The following is a 16,498-nucleotide window of genomic DNA, read 5'->3' as shown; positions in this document are numbered from 1 at the left end:
GTCCCGAGCACATGACAACTTATCATTAAATCGGCATGAAAGTGTAGCTTTGCAGAAAATGGTGTGTCTATGTTTGCTTATACTATCTCTATATCACGACGTCACATCGGCGCTTTCATGTGGCTTTCCTAATGTCATTTCTCCTCGAAACCTTTTAAACAGGACACTGATAATGGTAGCTAACTTAGCACTGGCTAGTTTTAACGCTAATCATATCACGAATCTACGTACATTATTTCAATTGTATACCAACCGATACATGTTTACCCAGATAGCCCAGTTTACACGAGTGTGTGTAAATATTGCGCACGGTTTAAACTTAATGTGTTACTTTTTAAGAGCAATATTCACGACTGCGGGTACCATCAGTAGCTAAAGTTGTAAAAGATTAGGAAAACACGTCAATTTGTTGCGCCCGTACGTGGTACACATATTTGTGAATGAAGATATAGCACTACTTCGATTGTGCGCGTGTTTGAATTCATCTTACTTGGCCGGGCTTCGTTTTTAGAAACCTCTTTGTTTTGCTTCTGCAAAATGGAGCTTCCCATATATTTATGCTTGTCGAAAATATGCGTACGGTTGGTGTATACGCGCATTTCAGTGATGAGATTTTTTCGCTGTGTTGTATGATAGGCGTATTTATACCTGTTTTTACTTAGTTATTTAATCTATATAAATATTCCGTATCCTTAAGTTTAAATAAAGCTATCCGTATACGGTAAGCGATTACGTCATTTTACCGACGATCTTTCTCGCATTTTTGTTTTTCTAGCTAGGATTCGAACCTATATGTTCTTAACCACGCTTATAGCAAACGTATTTGTGGCCACGTGGTGTAGCTGGTTTGTTATATATCGTTCCCACGCAGTCTGTTATATTTTTAGTTTTCTAATATATTTTTTTTCGTGAGACACAAACTTGTGGTACGCTTTAGCGGCGTAAGTCCAGTATACGAGTCGTATAGAAAGATATGTTACATTTTAAACAGGCTTCGAATATGTACATTTTTTCGGGTAAAAATTATTTTAGGATCTCTTCCTCAATAAACCGGTTTCCACCCTTTGATATTCGCAACTCAAGCACACCCCTCCGCTTCCAACGCCCTTGACACTGACCCCTTGAAAGCGTAACAATTAATTGTTCAGAAAAATACACGTCGATCTTTACTTTGTTGCCAAGCGTGGAGCAACTATTTTAATCACAGCCGGAGCCGCGAGAGGGCAATAACTGGAAGGAGTGTCTTGTCCTCAAAGCTTGAAGATTACACGGGACTAGATGGAGCTTGTTGTATGGTAGAAGGACCCTCCACTTGAGAATAAACTTATCTTGTCTTACCCAGAACAAAGCGTCGCGCCGACTTCCCTTTGTAAGGGTCAAACATTGTATCGATGACGTGTGAAACGAGGCGTCATCACTTTATGACGTCATAGAGTAGACGGATAATTACGCGATGTTACTCTTTTTGCGGGAAGGGGAAAATAATTCGAAAAGATGCAAAATAAAAAAAACGTCAAAAAAATAAAGTTCGAAAAGTAATATAAATATTTCCATTAAACAATAAATGTACAGCAGCTGGGGGGAAGATGGTTCATGTTTTTATTCGTTTATAGTACCATTCGGTAAAATGAAGCCAAAAAAATATTTTGGTATATTATTAATAAAAAAGCGATTGGGAAATATGGGATGGGCTATTATATGTGCTAACGGGGTAACCATCTTACTCCACCGCTACAATAGAAATGGTTTACATATATACCGTATACGCCCCATGTCCAATATATATGTCTAATATAAAGGAAAATAACGCATGATATTTAGAGATATTCAGATCGTAAATGAACATTCAATTTTACCCATCTTGACATTTTATTAAAGTGACTTTTAATCTATTTTTCTGCCCCGGCACGTCATGTATAGGTTATTAACTTTCTATAACGAGCTCTTTATATTTCAAAGGCGTTAGGCCTAAATAAATCAGCAATATGGGCAAGTTTTAACTTGTTCTTTCGGCTGAGTATTAAACAGACGATGTCCTCAAAACGCAGAAGTATATAAGAAGCAAATGAGTAAACAAGAGACGTTAATAACAACCCACTCCAAGCATTCGAGGGCGTCTAACTATCATATTAAGATGACATAATATGTACATTTGATGTAGCTGGTATTATAAAGCTTCAAGAATTTTGGCTGAAAAGGCATGGGGACGCACTTATGGGGCAAAAAAAGAAGAAAAAAAGTAGAAAAAACAATACGTGCTGCTAACGGTATCCATCTTACCCCACAGTACTATTTTGTGGTCCTTTATAAATACATACAATAAACAAGGTACAATACCTTGATTTTTTTTAAATATTGAATTAACACGTGTTTATTTGTTCTATTCTGACGATTTACAATATTGCAGTGTGACGTAACAGACCGAAATCGCGTGTTTTGGCAAGCCTATATTTCCGCTCTTTACGCTGAGCTTACGGAATTCGTGTCACGACTCAGGTCTGTTGTTTATTTGGGATTATTCCGTGATACAAATTAGTACCGTTTATGTCCGCCATCTTGGATTACGTCACGAAGTTTAAAGTATCGAAATAGGCAAGGTCACGTGGGCTGGTATATGGGTGGTCATAAGCATGGCTAATTGGATTAAATACGAGTTATGTTCTGTGCATTTGCATAAGCGGATGAGAAAGCAGGCGAAAACAAATGATGTTTTTTTCTGCGTAAATCCGATAAAAATATTAGCGGTTGACAAAATAGCGATTAACTTTCGCCGACGAGGTGTTAAGATTTTAGGGCAGCGGGGGTGTTTGTAAATTGTATGGCTTGTGTAACGCGATTTTAACTGTTGCAACGGCGAGTACTTCTACGTGAAAACGTCGCTGCGTCACCAGTCCAAATACGCACGTTGCCCTGACGTGTAAAAAGTACAAGGTTTTGAGAACAGATTATATCGCTATGGAATTTACACCGTTATTGAATCGGGTCTTTAATCCCGATTATTTAACGTTTAATTAGTGAGTGCGTGCCTTAAGCCAGGCAATCGGTGGATTAACCGCCTTGCCACAGCTCACCTCTGCTGTCCTAAACATTAGCCAACTTATTGAGAATGTTTATACGAATTTGTCAGCTTTTCATAGCTTCGTCCTAACCGAGTTTTAATCCGATACAAAATCGACAGTTAAGCTAATCCGACAGCTCCTGGGATTAAGTTAAATGTTCCATCTTAAAGCGGATCGTTAATATTACAAATACCGGTGGCCAAATACAGTGCGTGTGGTCATCTCTCCTTGAGAATCGATATATTATTAACCACAGCGTTGCTTTTCTCGGGCCCCGGGTATAGTTTCATGGTAATTTAATATCACCGATTCTGTAGCGGATTTTATGAGATCTTTGGCGGAATTTAAACGATTAATGATCGAATTTCATCTTTGTGTAAATTCGTTTTAATATTCTATTTATTTTTGTTTCGTTAAATGTGGCTATCCAGTGCTGTATTCCTTTAAAATAGCGTACACTACACAGTAGTGCTGCTTATTCGTATATAAATTATATGATAAATCTACATATGACCAGCACAGTTTAAATCACAAACATATACACAAAAACAGATTTTTACATGCTCACTCACACAGTTACATATATACGTGGTAACTTGTAAGCGGAAACGAGGTGTATAAAACCCTGTTGTAACTGTCTTTGCTCAGCCACGCGAACTAAGTTACATTCCTTTATTCATTATATTCAGGATAGATCTCACCAATAGATAAAATGTGACGCTTCATGATATACACTGTATCTGTATAAATATGTGGCCCAGTCGCTTGTTTATGCTTACGCAGGTGCAACTGTTGTTCATATACATCCCGTAGCTTTATAGTTAATAACATTACAATAATTCCTTTGACCTGTTTTTTGAGTGTACAACGTTTGCAATGAACATTAAATCGCGTTTGTGGCGAGCTTAGATTATTTTAGGTTTAGAATAAATCAACCGTGAAAATAAATCCAACTGTAGGGGCATTGGGCACGTGTGCTGACACTCTCGTGTTAGTATTAATTGAGCGCCAATGACTTGTAATATACGGTGCCGATATTAATGGGTTGTTGGTGGAGTGATGTTTAATGGTAACGCGTGTGTGGTCGAATTGTTATGTTATTTGGACTATATCCGCGTGTTACGAAAACAACAAACTTTGGCTGTGTTTTTCGTAATACAAAACCAGCTACAGTAAACATATAAGGTTTAGTAGTTGGGTTAAGGTAAAAAGTCATTTATTTTTGTAAACACGCTTATATTGGCATTTGTAATGCGCCTAAGATGTCTATAACGCTTTACCCTATTGTCAAACACCGTTGGCCGCAGTAAGAGGGCATAAACAGGTTAGTTATTGTGTAAGACAGAGGACCACACGCACGCTTTATAATCCTTGACTTAGGTGGCACAATTGTGGATGATAAGAGCCAAGATGGCGGACATGTCACTGAAAAATAGGAAAAGAAATAATCGAAAAGAAATGTCACTTTAAAAAAAAAAGTAGAAAAGACATGTCACTGATGATCTTATACATCTTACTAATTTCGGATGAGTTAACGCAGTGACGCAACCCTCTGAGCGAGCTCGACTAAATAGCGAGCTGAGTGACATGCGGTTTAAAAAACAACACAGCGGTGAAACTTATTCCGATGAATTTACGAGCCAACTGGTTACAGGTGCGCGGACCTTTCGCCCTGTCAACGCTTCCACGATACATGGCCACGCTCGGCTGTTTAAATTTACAGTTTAGGGAAATCAAGCGAAATATTTCCGCAATGTTTTAGAGATGTGACGATTTTTGTAATTTTTAAAAAAATTTTTAAGGCATAATGAAATTCGTAAAGGTTTTCGTTAGTTACATGTAAATCTTTAAAATCCTACCACAAAGTTAAAGAATTAAACGTTTTACTGTATTTTTCTAAAGACAAGTGTCTAAATCTTGATTTTATTTTGAGGTATTTGCTGGAGTAGCTTTATATGCGTATAATCGCATTTTAAGCTTAAAAAATAGAAAAAAGATAAAAATAGTTATATCAATTATCGTCCATATGAATTCCACCCCGTGACAAATTCTTCCGCATACGTCACAGTAATCACACGTCAGCACGTCACGCTTGAGTGCGGATGGAAAGTGACATTCGGCTGAGACATCATTGTGCTTCCGCCCTTAAACCAACCCATGGTTTTTATCTGTTTCAAGCAACCCTTCCCCCCACTGACCACATTGAGCCCCTAGTCCAAACAACGTAAACCCCTCTGAGTTCCATTAGCGCGAAACGACGAAAGAAAACACACCAACTCAGTCATCTTTATAAGCGCAGTTTGTCATTACCACAAATGTTCCAGTTTCGACAGCGCTCAGAATACGCCCGGGTTAAATTAACTAAATTCTCGCCAAAATTTATGCCCAATGGTCGAGCTACCACCCAGAATGGCAAATCATGATTTTCGGCGACAAAAAGAGATGAATCAGTTCCAGTCGTCCGTCTCTCTGTCTTTATTGCTTTATTCGTGTTCGTTACCGTAACGGGCAGTTGATTTAGTAACAGAAGGAATGCAAACGCTTTCACTATAACACGCCTTTGCTTGTACAACTGAACGACATATCCCGCTTGTTTCAACATCGCTGCCGCATCAAGCCATTATAGTGGGATGTGTTGGGATTAAAACAGTGTGGAAAAATCACATCCACAATTCCTATTTAATCGATCACAGTCGTCATTAAATGACTGAACTGTAAAGCAGATAAGACACTTTCACCCGCAATATCGGAACATAAATAGCGTTCACAGATTACCAGTGCCCAAGGCAACAAGCTGTAACACTGATACCAAAGTTTAGGTGTCAATTTTGAGATTCCTATCTCGGTAATGGCGAAATTATTCGTATATTCTATCCCAGAGTGACTGTCTGTCGTACATCAGACGGTAAGATGAGGCGAAGAACACAAAATTGCCAATTCGCTTAATCTCCAAAATCTTAGACGCGTAAAAGCGTTTAGTGTCGATTATTTTATCTCCAAAGCCTTGTATTTTACCTCCGAGTGCAGTAAGAGATTGTAGCCCGCCAGTAATAATAATAATTAAATAAACATCATCGTATTTTTAAAAGAAACAAGAGTGATGTGCAGGCAAGATGCCTTGATGGCGAGGCCACGATCAAAGCCAACTTTGCCCTGAATTTTCATATTTTCACTGCGGTTAATGCGGCCAACTTCCGCGAAATACAGTTAGTTTTAACAAAGTCTTCAATTTTCTTATCCGAAATTCCCTTATCGAGTAGGGAGGGCGATCTTTGAAGAAGCATTGTCATGTAATCCATGTTTTGCGCGGCGTCGTTACGGCGGGCAAGCCTCGCACCAATATTATGTTATGTACTGTCTAATATACAGATTGCTAATTAGCCGCACACGATACGCACAACGGCGATCGTTTTCCACCGATGCACATTACTGATAACGCTGACTTTGCCAAGCTTGTAAAACGTAGCATGTTATGTAAACATAATAGATCTCTATCTTTTAATGTCCGTTTTACAAATCTTGTAAAATCCTAATTTGCTAGATTAATTTACTGCCTATGTTTAGAAGCAGAACATCAGCAACAAATTTTGAAGTGTTTTGTTTATTTTAGTACATATATACTAAGAAAAAACTCACGGCGTGCAAAATGAATGTAATGACAGTTATACATAAATAAAATGAAAAAATGTGGTTGGTACAAATCAACGTTATGTTTAACCTACAAATTCGTCATGTTAAAACGTCAGGTTCTACTATAGTAGGCAGTTTGAATGCATTGGCTCTGTTAAAAAATAATCAATTTGTAAAAGCAGCTTCGCCATTCAAATGAGATGTATACAATTCAAACTAAATACAGGAGCTCCAATTGGCAAACAGTTTTTTAGCAAACAGTTTGTTAGTTTATGTTTAAAACTTTCTACTTGTCACTTGAGCATGATGAGGCCTCTGAAGCGGACGAATCGAATCTATAACTGCTCGGGACCCCATTGCTGTAACGTAGCTTATCTTTGTTGTAAGCCATGGCACTCATGCCACGCATAAAGCCACTGAATGTGTAGTCCTTTGCAAGGCCTTGTACGACGGGATGGCTTCGAAACCCGGCCGCGGCGGCGGCAGCAAGACTTGGCATAAAACTAGACGCCACGTAGGGCGACATCCCAAATGCAGCCATGCCACGAGTTGCAGGATGCTGGCTCTGCGTATTGTACGCTACGAATGGGTTAAGAGGGTTGAAGTTGTTAACAGGGAAATGCCCAGCAGGCGAGGGCTGAGCAGCGGACATGTTGTGTACGTTTCGGGGTCTTGAAGCGACGTTGAAGGCGCCGGTAAAGTTAGCGGCAGCTAGAGCGCTTTGGGTGCTTGTAGCGTGTACGACTTCGCTTGACATCGGATGGAAGGCCGATTTAAAAGGGTGGCTCGGGGTGGACGATTGAAAGTGGAAAGGGGCAGATCCGGTTTGGGATGTAGTTCCTGGTGTAGGGGGTGTTGAGCTGTCGCAACCAACGCTTGATGATGGGCTGTCCGACCTATTGCCTGGAGAATAAAGGGAAAAGTTGAAACATTGGTCAGAACACTCGTGTTATAATGACCGCCGTTGGTTTGTCAGGCTACGATATAAATTACATTTATTCATTTATTTACCTGGTGGAGTGTATTGAAGAAGTCGTGAAACTGGGAGACTCGGTGGACTTGCAGAAGATACGGAAGTGTTGACTTCGATCGGGGACGAACTCATGCGAGATCTCTTGCGTTGTCTAGGTTTTGTTTGATTTTCTTCGTTGTTGAGAGTCTGTAAAAAATTTAAATGTTAAAGTCTCGAATCTAATGATGTCTATATAATAGTGTTTATGTATAGCTTTCACAGCATTTCCTGGTTTATAATTGTTTTCATGCACCGGAAAGGTCTAGTGTAATCCATTATTTGTATATCTCATTTCCACCGTCGAGGATAAACATGATTTTCTTCTAAATATTATATGCAATCTGTATACTGCTGCCCTGTCTTATATCCTATGGTAGATACGTCAGACACACCAGATGCTTCATACACCTGCTCCTGCCATATTACATCAAGCTTATATTTAAATTCTCACCTTTTCAATTGCTTTTACAACATCTCCATTACAAAGGCGGAGAATCGTTTCCAGCTCGGATGGATTCTTTTGCGGGAACACTCGGCACAACATTACTAAGTTGGATCTGGAAAATAAGAACATGTTTAATGTTGCGGAAGGGCAATTATATATATATAAATGAAGTATTTTGGTACGGACTTAACACTATAACTACAGCAACTATCAAAGATACATGGAATATATTTTATTTTATTCTATGTGGGTGAGGTGATACCGCGTAGCACACCATTGGGTTAAGATTTTGGCCAGAATTGTCTCATTACTAAGCACATAGGTGCTACCGCATGGAACCCATCATATACGTTGAAACCTGTTGCTTTCCCGGGGGCTTTACTGGTAATGGATAAGCCGCCCTGCTATATTATTTTGATATGATAGAGTATTTACCTTGTTAACTGGCCTTCTGGTTTCATCGGTTCTGTTGTTGCTTGGTTTAACAAGTTCTCATCAGACGAATCTGGTTTTGTTTGCGGAATTTCAGCATTCCGGGTATCGGCTTTTGGTGAATCGCTGCCGGAAACGGTTTCGGAGCGATTTTCCAACGAAGCAGGCGAGATTAACTTTCCGTCATTGGATTCTGTAATTTGTGCGGTGCATTCTAACGGAGATGAACTGTTGGATGGCCGAAACTCAACTGGAGAAGACGCCATGTCCTGAGCAGGGGAGTGCTGCTCGCCGGTGTTCGGATTATACAACTCCAGCCGCGCGCGTTTTGCACCTGCAACATTATGACGCATGAATTTAAACATATACGTAAAATAAAGCAATCGATTGTATTATCTTGTTGACTGATTGAACATAACAATCGATACAACTAACATAACAATATATTATGATGTATGGTACAGTGCATTGGTAATTAGTTGATCGTCATTTTCATTGACGTCATACCTGCAGATTTTAAATACGAATTTACGTCAGCAAAAAATGACCAGCTGCATTCAAACATCCTGTTACGGTTTAAACTGTAGCCTACATTTTGTAAATCTAGTGACAAAAATGCGAAGCTACGTGTGGGGATCCTGGTTATAAGGATAATCCCTACAACGGTGCCAAAAGCTGGCGTTTAACGATTCTATCGTAATCGGCGATAATCCTCACAGAAAGCAGTTTAAGTCGCCATAAAATTACCGAGGCCACACACGCGACATTATAACAATGATCAGCCGTTCTTCGTTTTATCTCACGACCCAGCATTGTTCAACAGTGGTAATGGTAAGCCTAAGTGACACCCATCGTACACTTTACATATTAAATGCTTGAAACTAGAACAATTTCGTTCTTTAATTGAGCGGTTCCTATAAGCTGACGACACGCGTGTTACCGACACTTTTTGCTCTAAGTTGGGTCGTGGGGCAATGGTCAGAACGGAATGTTAATGTGCAAGTTAAAAGAGCGGGTTTGCTTGCGTACGAAGCCCATTGATCAGCCGGTAACGTACTTAAGTGACCAAAGCAAGATTTTTGCTAAAACAACTCAGAGTTTAAGGGCTTTCTTATACATAAAATCATTCAAAAAAGATTTTGGTTACTCACATTTTAAACAGTAAATAAATAAAAAAATGAACATTTGCAAATTGTATGCAAACTAACGTCTTAACCCGCTAAGGTTAAAAAAGACACAACATACTGGGTTCAAATCCCAGGTGTGTAACTCAATTTACCTGTCGGCGATGTCTTTTCGTTGCTAATGTATGTTGTCGATGGTGGCGACTGTCGGTTATTTGGCGAATTATCTCTCGAGTTAGAAACCACCATCTGAGACATATGTTGTTGCTCCATCTGTGCAAGACCTTGTGTAGCACCGTACAACAGCCTTAATTCACGGGTTTCGTTTTCCTCTTGTGCTTGTTGTCGTCGAAGGGCAACCTGTTAATATGGATATCCTTTAATACGAGTAATTTTACTGAATACAATTCAATGAATGTATGTACTTCGCGTAGCCGGAAAACGACAGTCGTTACAACACGGGTGCTGTCCATACCTTTTACGCGGGTTGAATGTAAATTAATTTAACTTCTAAAATCAGCAAACGTTTTATTTCTTAAACCGAAACGTTTAAGGTAAAAATCGTATCATGCATATATGCTGTCGTGTTTGTATTAAAACATTTATCGTCATTCTTACATTTACGAACACGGCGCATTTTACAAGTTGCAAAAAAATCTAAACTATACGACAAAATTTAAAATATGTTTATCTATACTTGTATATCGCGTTTAAAACGGTTTGCATAGTTTTCAGATAAGCAACCGAGTTTAATTCTTCAAGTTACTTACTATACGATAGCGACTCTAAAGGTCTCTTGCACTCATAACGGCCATTTTGTTTTCCGACCCAAATAGATACAGACACGCTTCGTAATTATTGGTCAACATTTCCGTAATGCGCAACACTAATGTACTGTATTTATATCGAAACTTTAAAAGGGTAAAATAGTTGTTTCGTTTGGGTGATGTCTTTTAGTTAGTTCTTGTGCAATGTAGTTGGGCATTTTGTTTTTGCATTTTAAGATTAACAGTTAAGACAGTCATAACCAGCAACATAGTGTTAAACGTTTTAAATTTCTCCTGAAACAAAAAACCGTCTTATAAGATTTAAACAAACACCCCCAGTCCGTCTAATAAACCACAGTAAGAAATTACACGGTAATTTTACGATCACTTTTCTCACGCCGGTGACAAAAGACGGCACTATGTATTATAAACTGTCGACCAGCAAAGCCTGCGGGGGTGACGCGTGTGTAGGGAGACGTGCATGTTAACATTTCCTTTGCACCTCGACATTGTTTTCAAGCCGTGGATTCCTCGCTCGAAACGCAAATAACGATTATCGGTAAACAAAGAGGGCCCTCGTGAATACAAATTGACCTGATGCGTTAATACGGATAATCTTTATCGTGTTTGACGCCTTTTTAAACGTATTCAATGCGACGAAAATCGCGACCGTGACAAAGGGTTTTATTGACCAATTAATTTGTCTTTTGAACTTGAAAATTACATTATATTTTGTTAAAAATTACGTTAATAATTTGTTTATTTATTTGATTTAATATTTAATTTATGTAAAACATATTTTATAAATTTTGTTCTATGGAAAATCTGAAAGAGTTATATAAGACAATGTATATACGCTTTTTTACACATTAGCTTGACGTTTGCCCCAGTTTTAACGCCTTTATTGACTTTATTTTACATCAGCATGTTTTCACTAGTTTTTTATATTTTAACTTAATGGTAATAAATGTTTTAAAAGGAAAAAAAGCTATTTTTCATCAATTCTATTTGAATAAGATGATGCCATTTTAGACGAGTTATAGTAGGGTGGGGGAAGACGGGACACCAACATAAGCACATAAAGTCCAAATATCCTGATCATGTTTTAAGCAATTACCAACGGTCTATAGGAGTCGTGATGATACGGTTATATAGTTGTTTTTTTATAATTCGTTAACTTTTTTGTCGATTTCGTAGCGAAAAAAAACTTAACCATAATATTTCGTATTAACCAAATTCATATTCTCACCTGGGCTGCCATGACTCGTTGTCGTTCAGCGATCAGAGTACATTTCGGGCACAAGCAATCTTTCCATCGGCAGTATCTCTTATGTCCTTTCAACGCACTCACAACTCCATGGTTGCGGCATCTTGCGCACTTAGGCGTTCTTGGGTATTTGTCGGAGGCCCGAAGAAATAAAGCCGCCGCTGCGGGGTTTGAGACCGCCTGGGCCAGGCCGGGGTAATTATTATGCCCGGTCGAGTTTGCCATCATAGCTGTACTGTAAGCAGGTCCTCTCATGTGTCGAGCTGTTTCATTCATTTCAATTCCTCTGTCGGTTGCCATGCCAGTTAAACGAACTGTTTGCTATAATTTCTGTAACTCTTTGGTTTAACACTCTAAAGCTTTTAATACGATTTATATGTATTCACTGTTCTAAGCAAGGTATCAAGGCAATATGATTGTACCTAATAAAGACGCGAGGTATTTAAACCGCTCGATTTCGGAAGAAAAAATGCCTCGAATTTACGTCACAATCGTGTACAATTAATATCCCGTTCTCGTTTTCGCTTTTTTTTCTTTCCTCGCTTTTGTGTTGGTCAATTAGTCAGCGCTGTGTGTCTTCGATCGCGCGGTGCACAGGCGATGTTTTTGTTTACATTCTGGCGTGCGACAATTCCCTGTGATCGCTTCGTATTGTCCGCTTATCAGTGACTTCCCGAAGTACTTGGCAAATTCAGTTTGCTTAATGTGTTTGCCCTCTGAGAGGTTTGTGGAAGTTACAATGTACATTGCCACAACAACCAACGTAAACATTATTGTTATTCATTGAGCAACATAACAGCTTATCTAAAACAAGTATTATTAAGCAAAACAACTTCCTGTGACTCTGCGGCGGAAATCCGATAATTGTCGACGGGTTTTAAATTGAGATTCTGTAAAACAATGTGTCATGAAGGTGTATGTGTTTTGGCGGCATTTTAAAGTGCTTCAGTGGCAATTTCTAATCACATGCTCGCTTAAGTAACTTCCCTAGTCCTGTTGCAGTTCTCGCATTATTTATTTATGAAGAATATCGTTAATTACTGATCGTCGGGTTAACGCCAAGAAATGAAACGGAATAACTTTATAACTATGCCCCAAGTCGTATAGTAGGGTAGGGGAAGATTAGACACCTTTTGACTACATTTTGTCGTCCAATTTAGTAGCAAACAAAGAACATGCAAATAATTATAAAACGGAATTCTTACGACTCCCATATACCGCTGTTAATTGTGTAAAACGGGGTAAGGATATTTGGATATTATGTGCCAAAGGTGTCCCATCTTCCTCCACCCTACTATAATGATGATTTTAACTCTCCGGCGAAGCATAACCGAAGTTAGATCTTTAGATTAGCTTTTACTGTGGCGGTATATGGGTTTCTATAATGCTTGGTGCTGGTGACGGTTACTGTATCCACTCTCGGGTTGATTTGTCAACAAAATAGTAAAAGAATCCAAGGGTCACCTGTTAACACCTGCTATGATGAAAGAGCCGACTTTTCTGACCCCTTGACCCCTAGACACCCCTCCGTTTGAGAATGGTAACAATATAGGTCGGCCACGATTTCCTTTTCACTTTTGACTCGAATCAAAGCCGGCGATAATTTCGTTCTAATTTTCCCACTTTGTTGCTAGCGACCGTCGTCTCAGCTTTGATCATGTAGCGCCTCGTTCTGACAGAAACGCAAACACCTTTGCACAGAAACACCTAACTAGATCGTTTTAAACGATAACGCATTGCTGCAAAACACATACAGTAGGTTGGGGGAGGATGGGACACCTTTTCATTCTATTTTCTCCTCTCATTTGGTAGTAAACAATATTCAAAGAATTAAAAACCGTATCACGACTTTCAAAGACCGTTGGTAGTTGTTTAAAACACAATCAAGATATTTGGATATCATGGTCTAAAGGTCTCCCATCTCCGAACAATGATACATTTGCTACCGAAATACTAAACAGTTCAAATGTTTATATAAGTTCATTTAGGTTGATACATATGACAGACTAATACCAGACCTGACTATCGCATAATCCCTTTTCAAATATATGTTTATCTCCTCGTTTTGCTGATAATTTCCACCTTTTCGCCATATGTTAATTAAACATGACCTTTCGTACTGTAACCGATGGCATAAATAATTAATAACATTAAACTTATGTTTTTACTTTATAATAAAAGTAAAGCAAATCTGATATATTAAGCCCCTACCCTTCTAATGTATCGAGTTACTAAGTCTGACACAGACCACCCAGCAACCGCATGATGAGTATTCTCGTGTAAAAACCCTGTGACTCAAAAGTGGGTGACCAGTGACCACACACATATGGGTTTTCGTATTCATAGCCCAATGACTGGGCATCACTATTTCAAAATCTGTGTAAATCCGAATCAGCTGTAAATGAAACATTTCTCTTATACGGTAAACGTTATATTTGGGCTTGGCACTTTCAATAAATATTGTCGCTCAATTAGGTTTCATCCATAGCATGCTATGAGAGCTGGCTTTGCTGTTATTTTATTTCCCTTCGTTGCTTTAGTTTGAATAATTAGATTTTCGTTACCTCTCAAGCATTTTCCTAACGCGAAATAGCATTGAGCTTAATAGCCAAGTTTTAATTAAAATAGTATACGTTAGAATACGATGGTACACGTTTTCATTCTCGTTTTTTGTCCCATTTGGTCGTAAACAAAGAATATTCACAGAATTATATACCCGTATCGCCGTGACACTAAAAGGGCGCTGATGTAAAAAGCACGATCAGAGAATATGATATATTATGTGTTAAACGTGTCCATTTTCCCCCACAGTACTATAGAACGATTGTCGTTTTGCTACTTCTTTGTTAGTTTGATTAATTGGGATCTTCGGTACTGTGTTTGAAGACATAAATAAAACATAAATTTATAGGTATAAAATAAATAAAGTATGTGTTATTCATATCTATATGTATTGTAGCAACAAAGCAGTTTTAAAATATTCTTTGTTTACAATTTTATTACGTGTTGGTCGTGTCTTGTTGTATAAACTAACAAACGCTTTGTAATATTTTGTGTACAGTGTTTGGTACCCTAATCTGACGTAGCGGTCTTATAATAAGCGGTTTGAAAACCACTACAGACGGACGGTGGTACTTAATAACAGTAAAACCTATGACGTTATTTCTACTATGCCTGATTCGACACGCGGCGCGTGGCATTGTTACGAAGGTAGTTTCTAATTGTCCAATTTGCGAAGAATTAACGACCAAGTACGACAGTGGGCGATAGACGTCACATACTTTGTCTCTAACTGACGCGTCTGCATCTGCCGTTCCACCAACGCAAGTTCTATTTAAACGTTTACTATACGAAGAATTCAAGTAGAGGAAACTATTTTCAGACTTCTTATGCTACGTATTACATATAATGAGGTCACGACCTTAAGATTGAGCTTGAATTAATACTTCGTGGTTACTGTATCGCACTGATTACATTGTAAGAAACAGGTTTATTCAATGAAACATCAGGTTCAATTTTATTTTATTTCATTTTTGTAACAATTGTGGGTCATAGTTTATAACTATAATCAAAACGCTTTGTTAGTAGATCTAAGTTGTTTAGTCATATTATCAACTAAAAGTATAAATCCGCCTTTTTCAACACCTTATGTCGCTCTAACCTAACAACTTATAAATGTTGGCTGTATATGATATAGTAGGGTGGGGGAAGATGGGACACCTTTAACACATAATATCCAAATGGCCGGATCGTGTTTTAAACAATTAACAACGGTCTTTGGAAGTCGTAAAGATATGATTTTATAATTTATTGAATGTTTTTTTGTTTAACCAAATGAAAAGGGAAAACTAAACGAAAAGGTGCCCCATCTTCCCCCACACTACTATATGAGACATATATTTGTGCTAAAGCAGTGGCTCTAAAATGTTGTAAGTGGCAAACTTGGCATTGAAGATTACAACTCAACGCTTGTACTTATTTTACCGCATTTAAAAAAAGGAATTAAAATTAATCAATTTTACAATCAGCACATCGCGCCGCCAGCATAACGAAATCTTTATTTCAACTCGAGTTGACATCGTTTTACTAGGAATTCGTATAGGAAGGTTTCCCACCTTCTCATATTAAGTTTACCGTAGACAGTATGTGTAGGATTGGGAAGATGGGACACCTTATTATTCCATTTTCTCGTCCCGTTTGGTATAGTAAACGCAAAGAAAAATTAAAGAATTTTATAACTGTATCCTCACAACTCCCATAGACCTTTGTTAATTGTTTAAAACACGATCAGGATATTTGAATATTATGTGCTAAAGGTGTCCCATCTTACCCTACAATACTATATATACGTTTGTCTACCATACATCTATAGACAATAGCGGCTAGAGCACCTTTATTTTATGTAATTTTGGTGACTCCAAGCACAAGGTTAGAAGGTTATGGGTTCAAATCCGGAAGCGGGGATTTGTTTATTTGAATATGTCGGTTGAGTTAATACCCTTGAACCTCGGTCAGCTAATATATCACACACAATAGAAGTGTCGCTATTTCATAACATTGCTATATATAGAACAGTTTTCATTTTTTTTAGTTTTGGTATTTAAATGATAAATGTATTTTGTACATGGGCTGTATTAACTTCGGCTGTATTTGTCGCGCTTTGTTTCTGATTAATTTTGCTTAAATAAGGTATCTTCCCGTTTTGTAGTAAAGAACATGTTCGAAAATAATCGTATCATCACGACTATAAAAAGGGTGTTAT

The 16,498-nt window shown here is 38.2% G+C and overlaps 1 protein-coding gene across 1 annotated transcript; it reads right to left on the bottom strand.

Annotated features, from left to right (window-relative positions):
• Positions 1-6,644: 6,644 nt before the first annotated feature.
• On the bottom strand, positions 6,645-12,135 carry dmrt1 (transcription factor protein). Its single transcript, NM_001078212.1, is given in 6 exon segments — positions 6,645-7,592; positions 7,701-7,848; positions 8,153-8,258; positions 8,582-8,912; positions 9,858-10,062; positions 11,719-12,135. Coding segments are annotated over 6 exon segments (1,725 nt in total). The 5' UTR covers positions 12,037-12,135; the 3' UTR covers positions 6,645-6,975.
• Positions 12,136-16,498: the final 4,363 nt, after the last annotated feature.

This window comes from Ciona intestinalis, unplaced genomic scaffold (genome assembly GCF_000224145.3).
Source record: "Ciona intestinalis unplaced genomic scaffold, KH HT001097.1, whole genome shotgun sequence".
Lineage (NCBI taxonomy): Eukaryota > Metazoa > Chordata > Ascidiacea > Phlebobranchia > Cionidae > Ciona > Ciona intestinalis.
The sequence above is the reverse complement of the archived record's forward strand: the minus strand, read 5'-3'. Positions and strand labels throughout refer to the sequence as shown.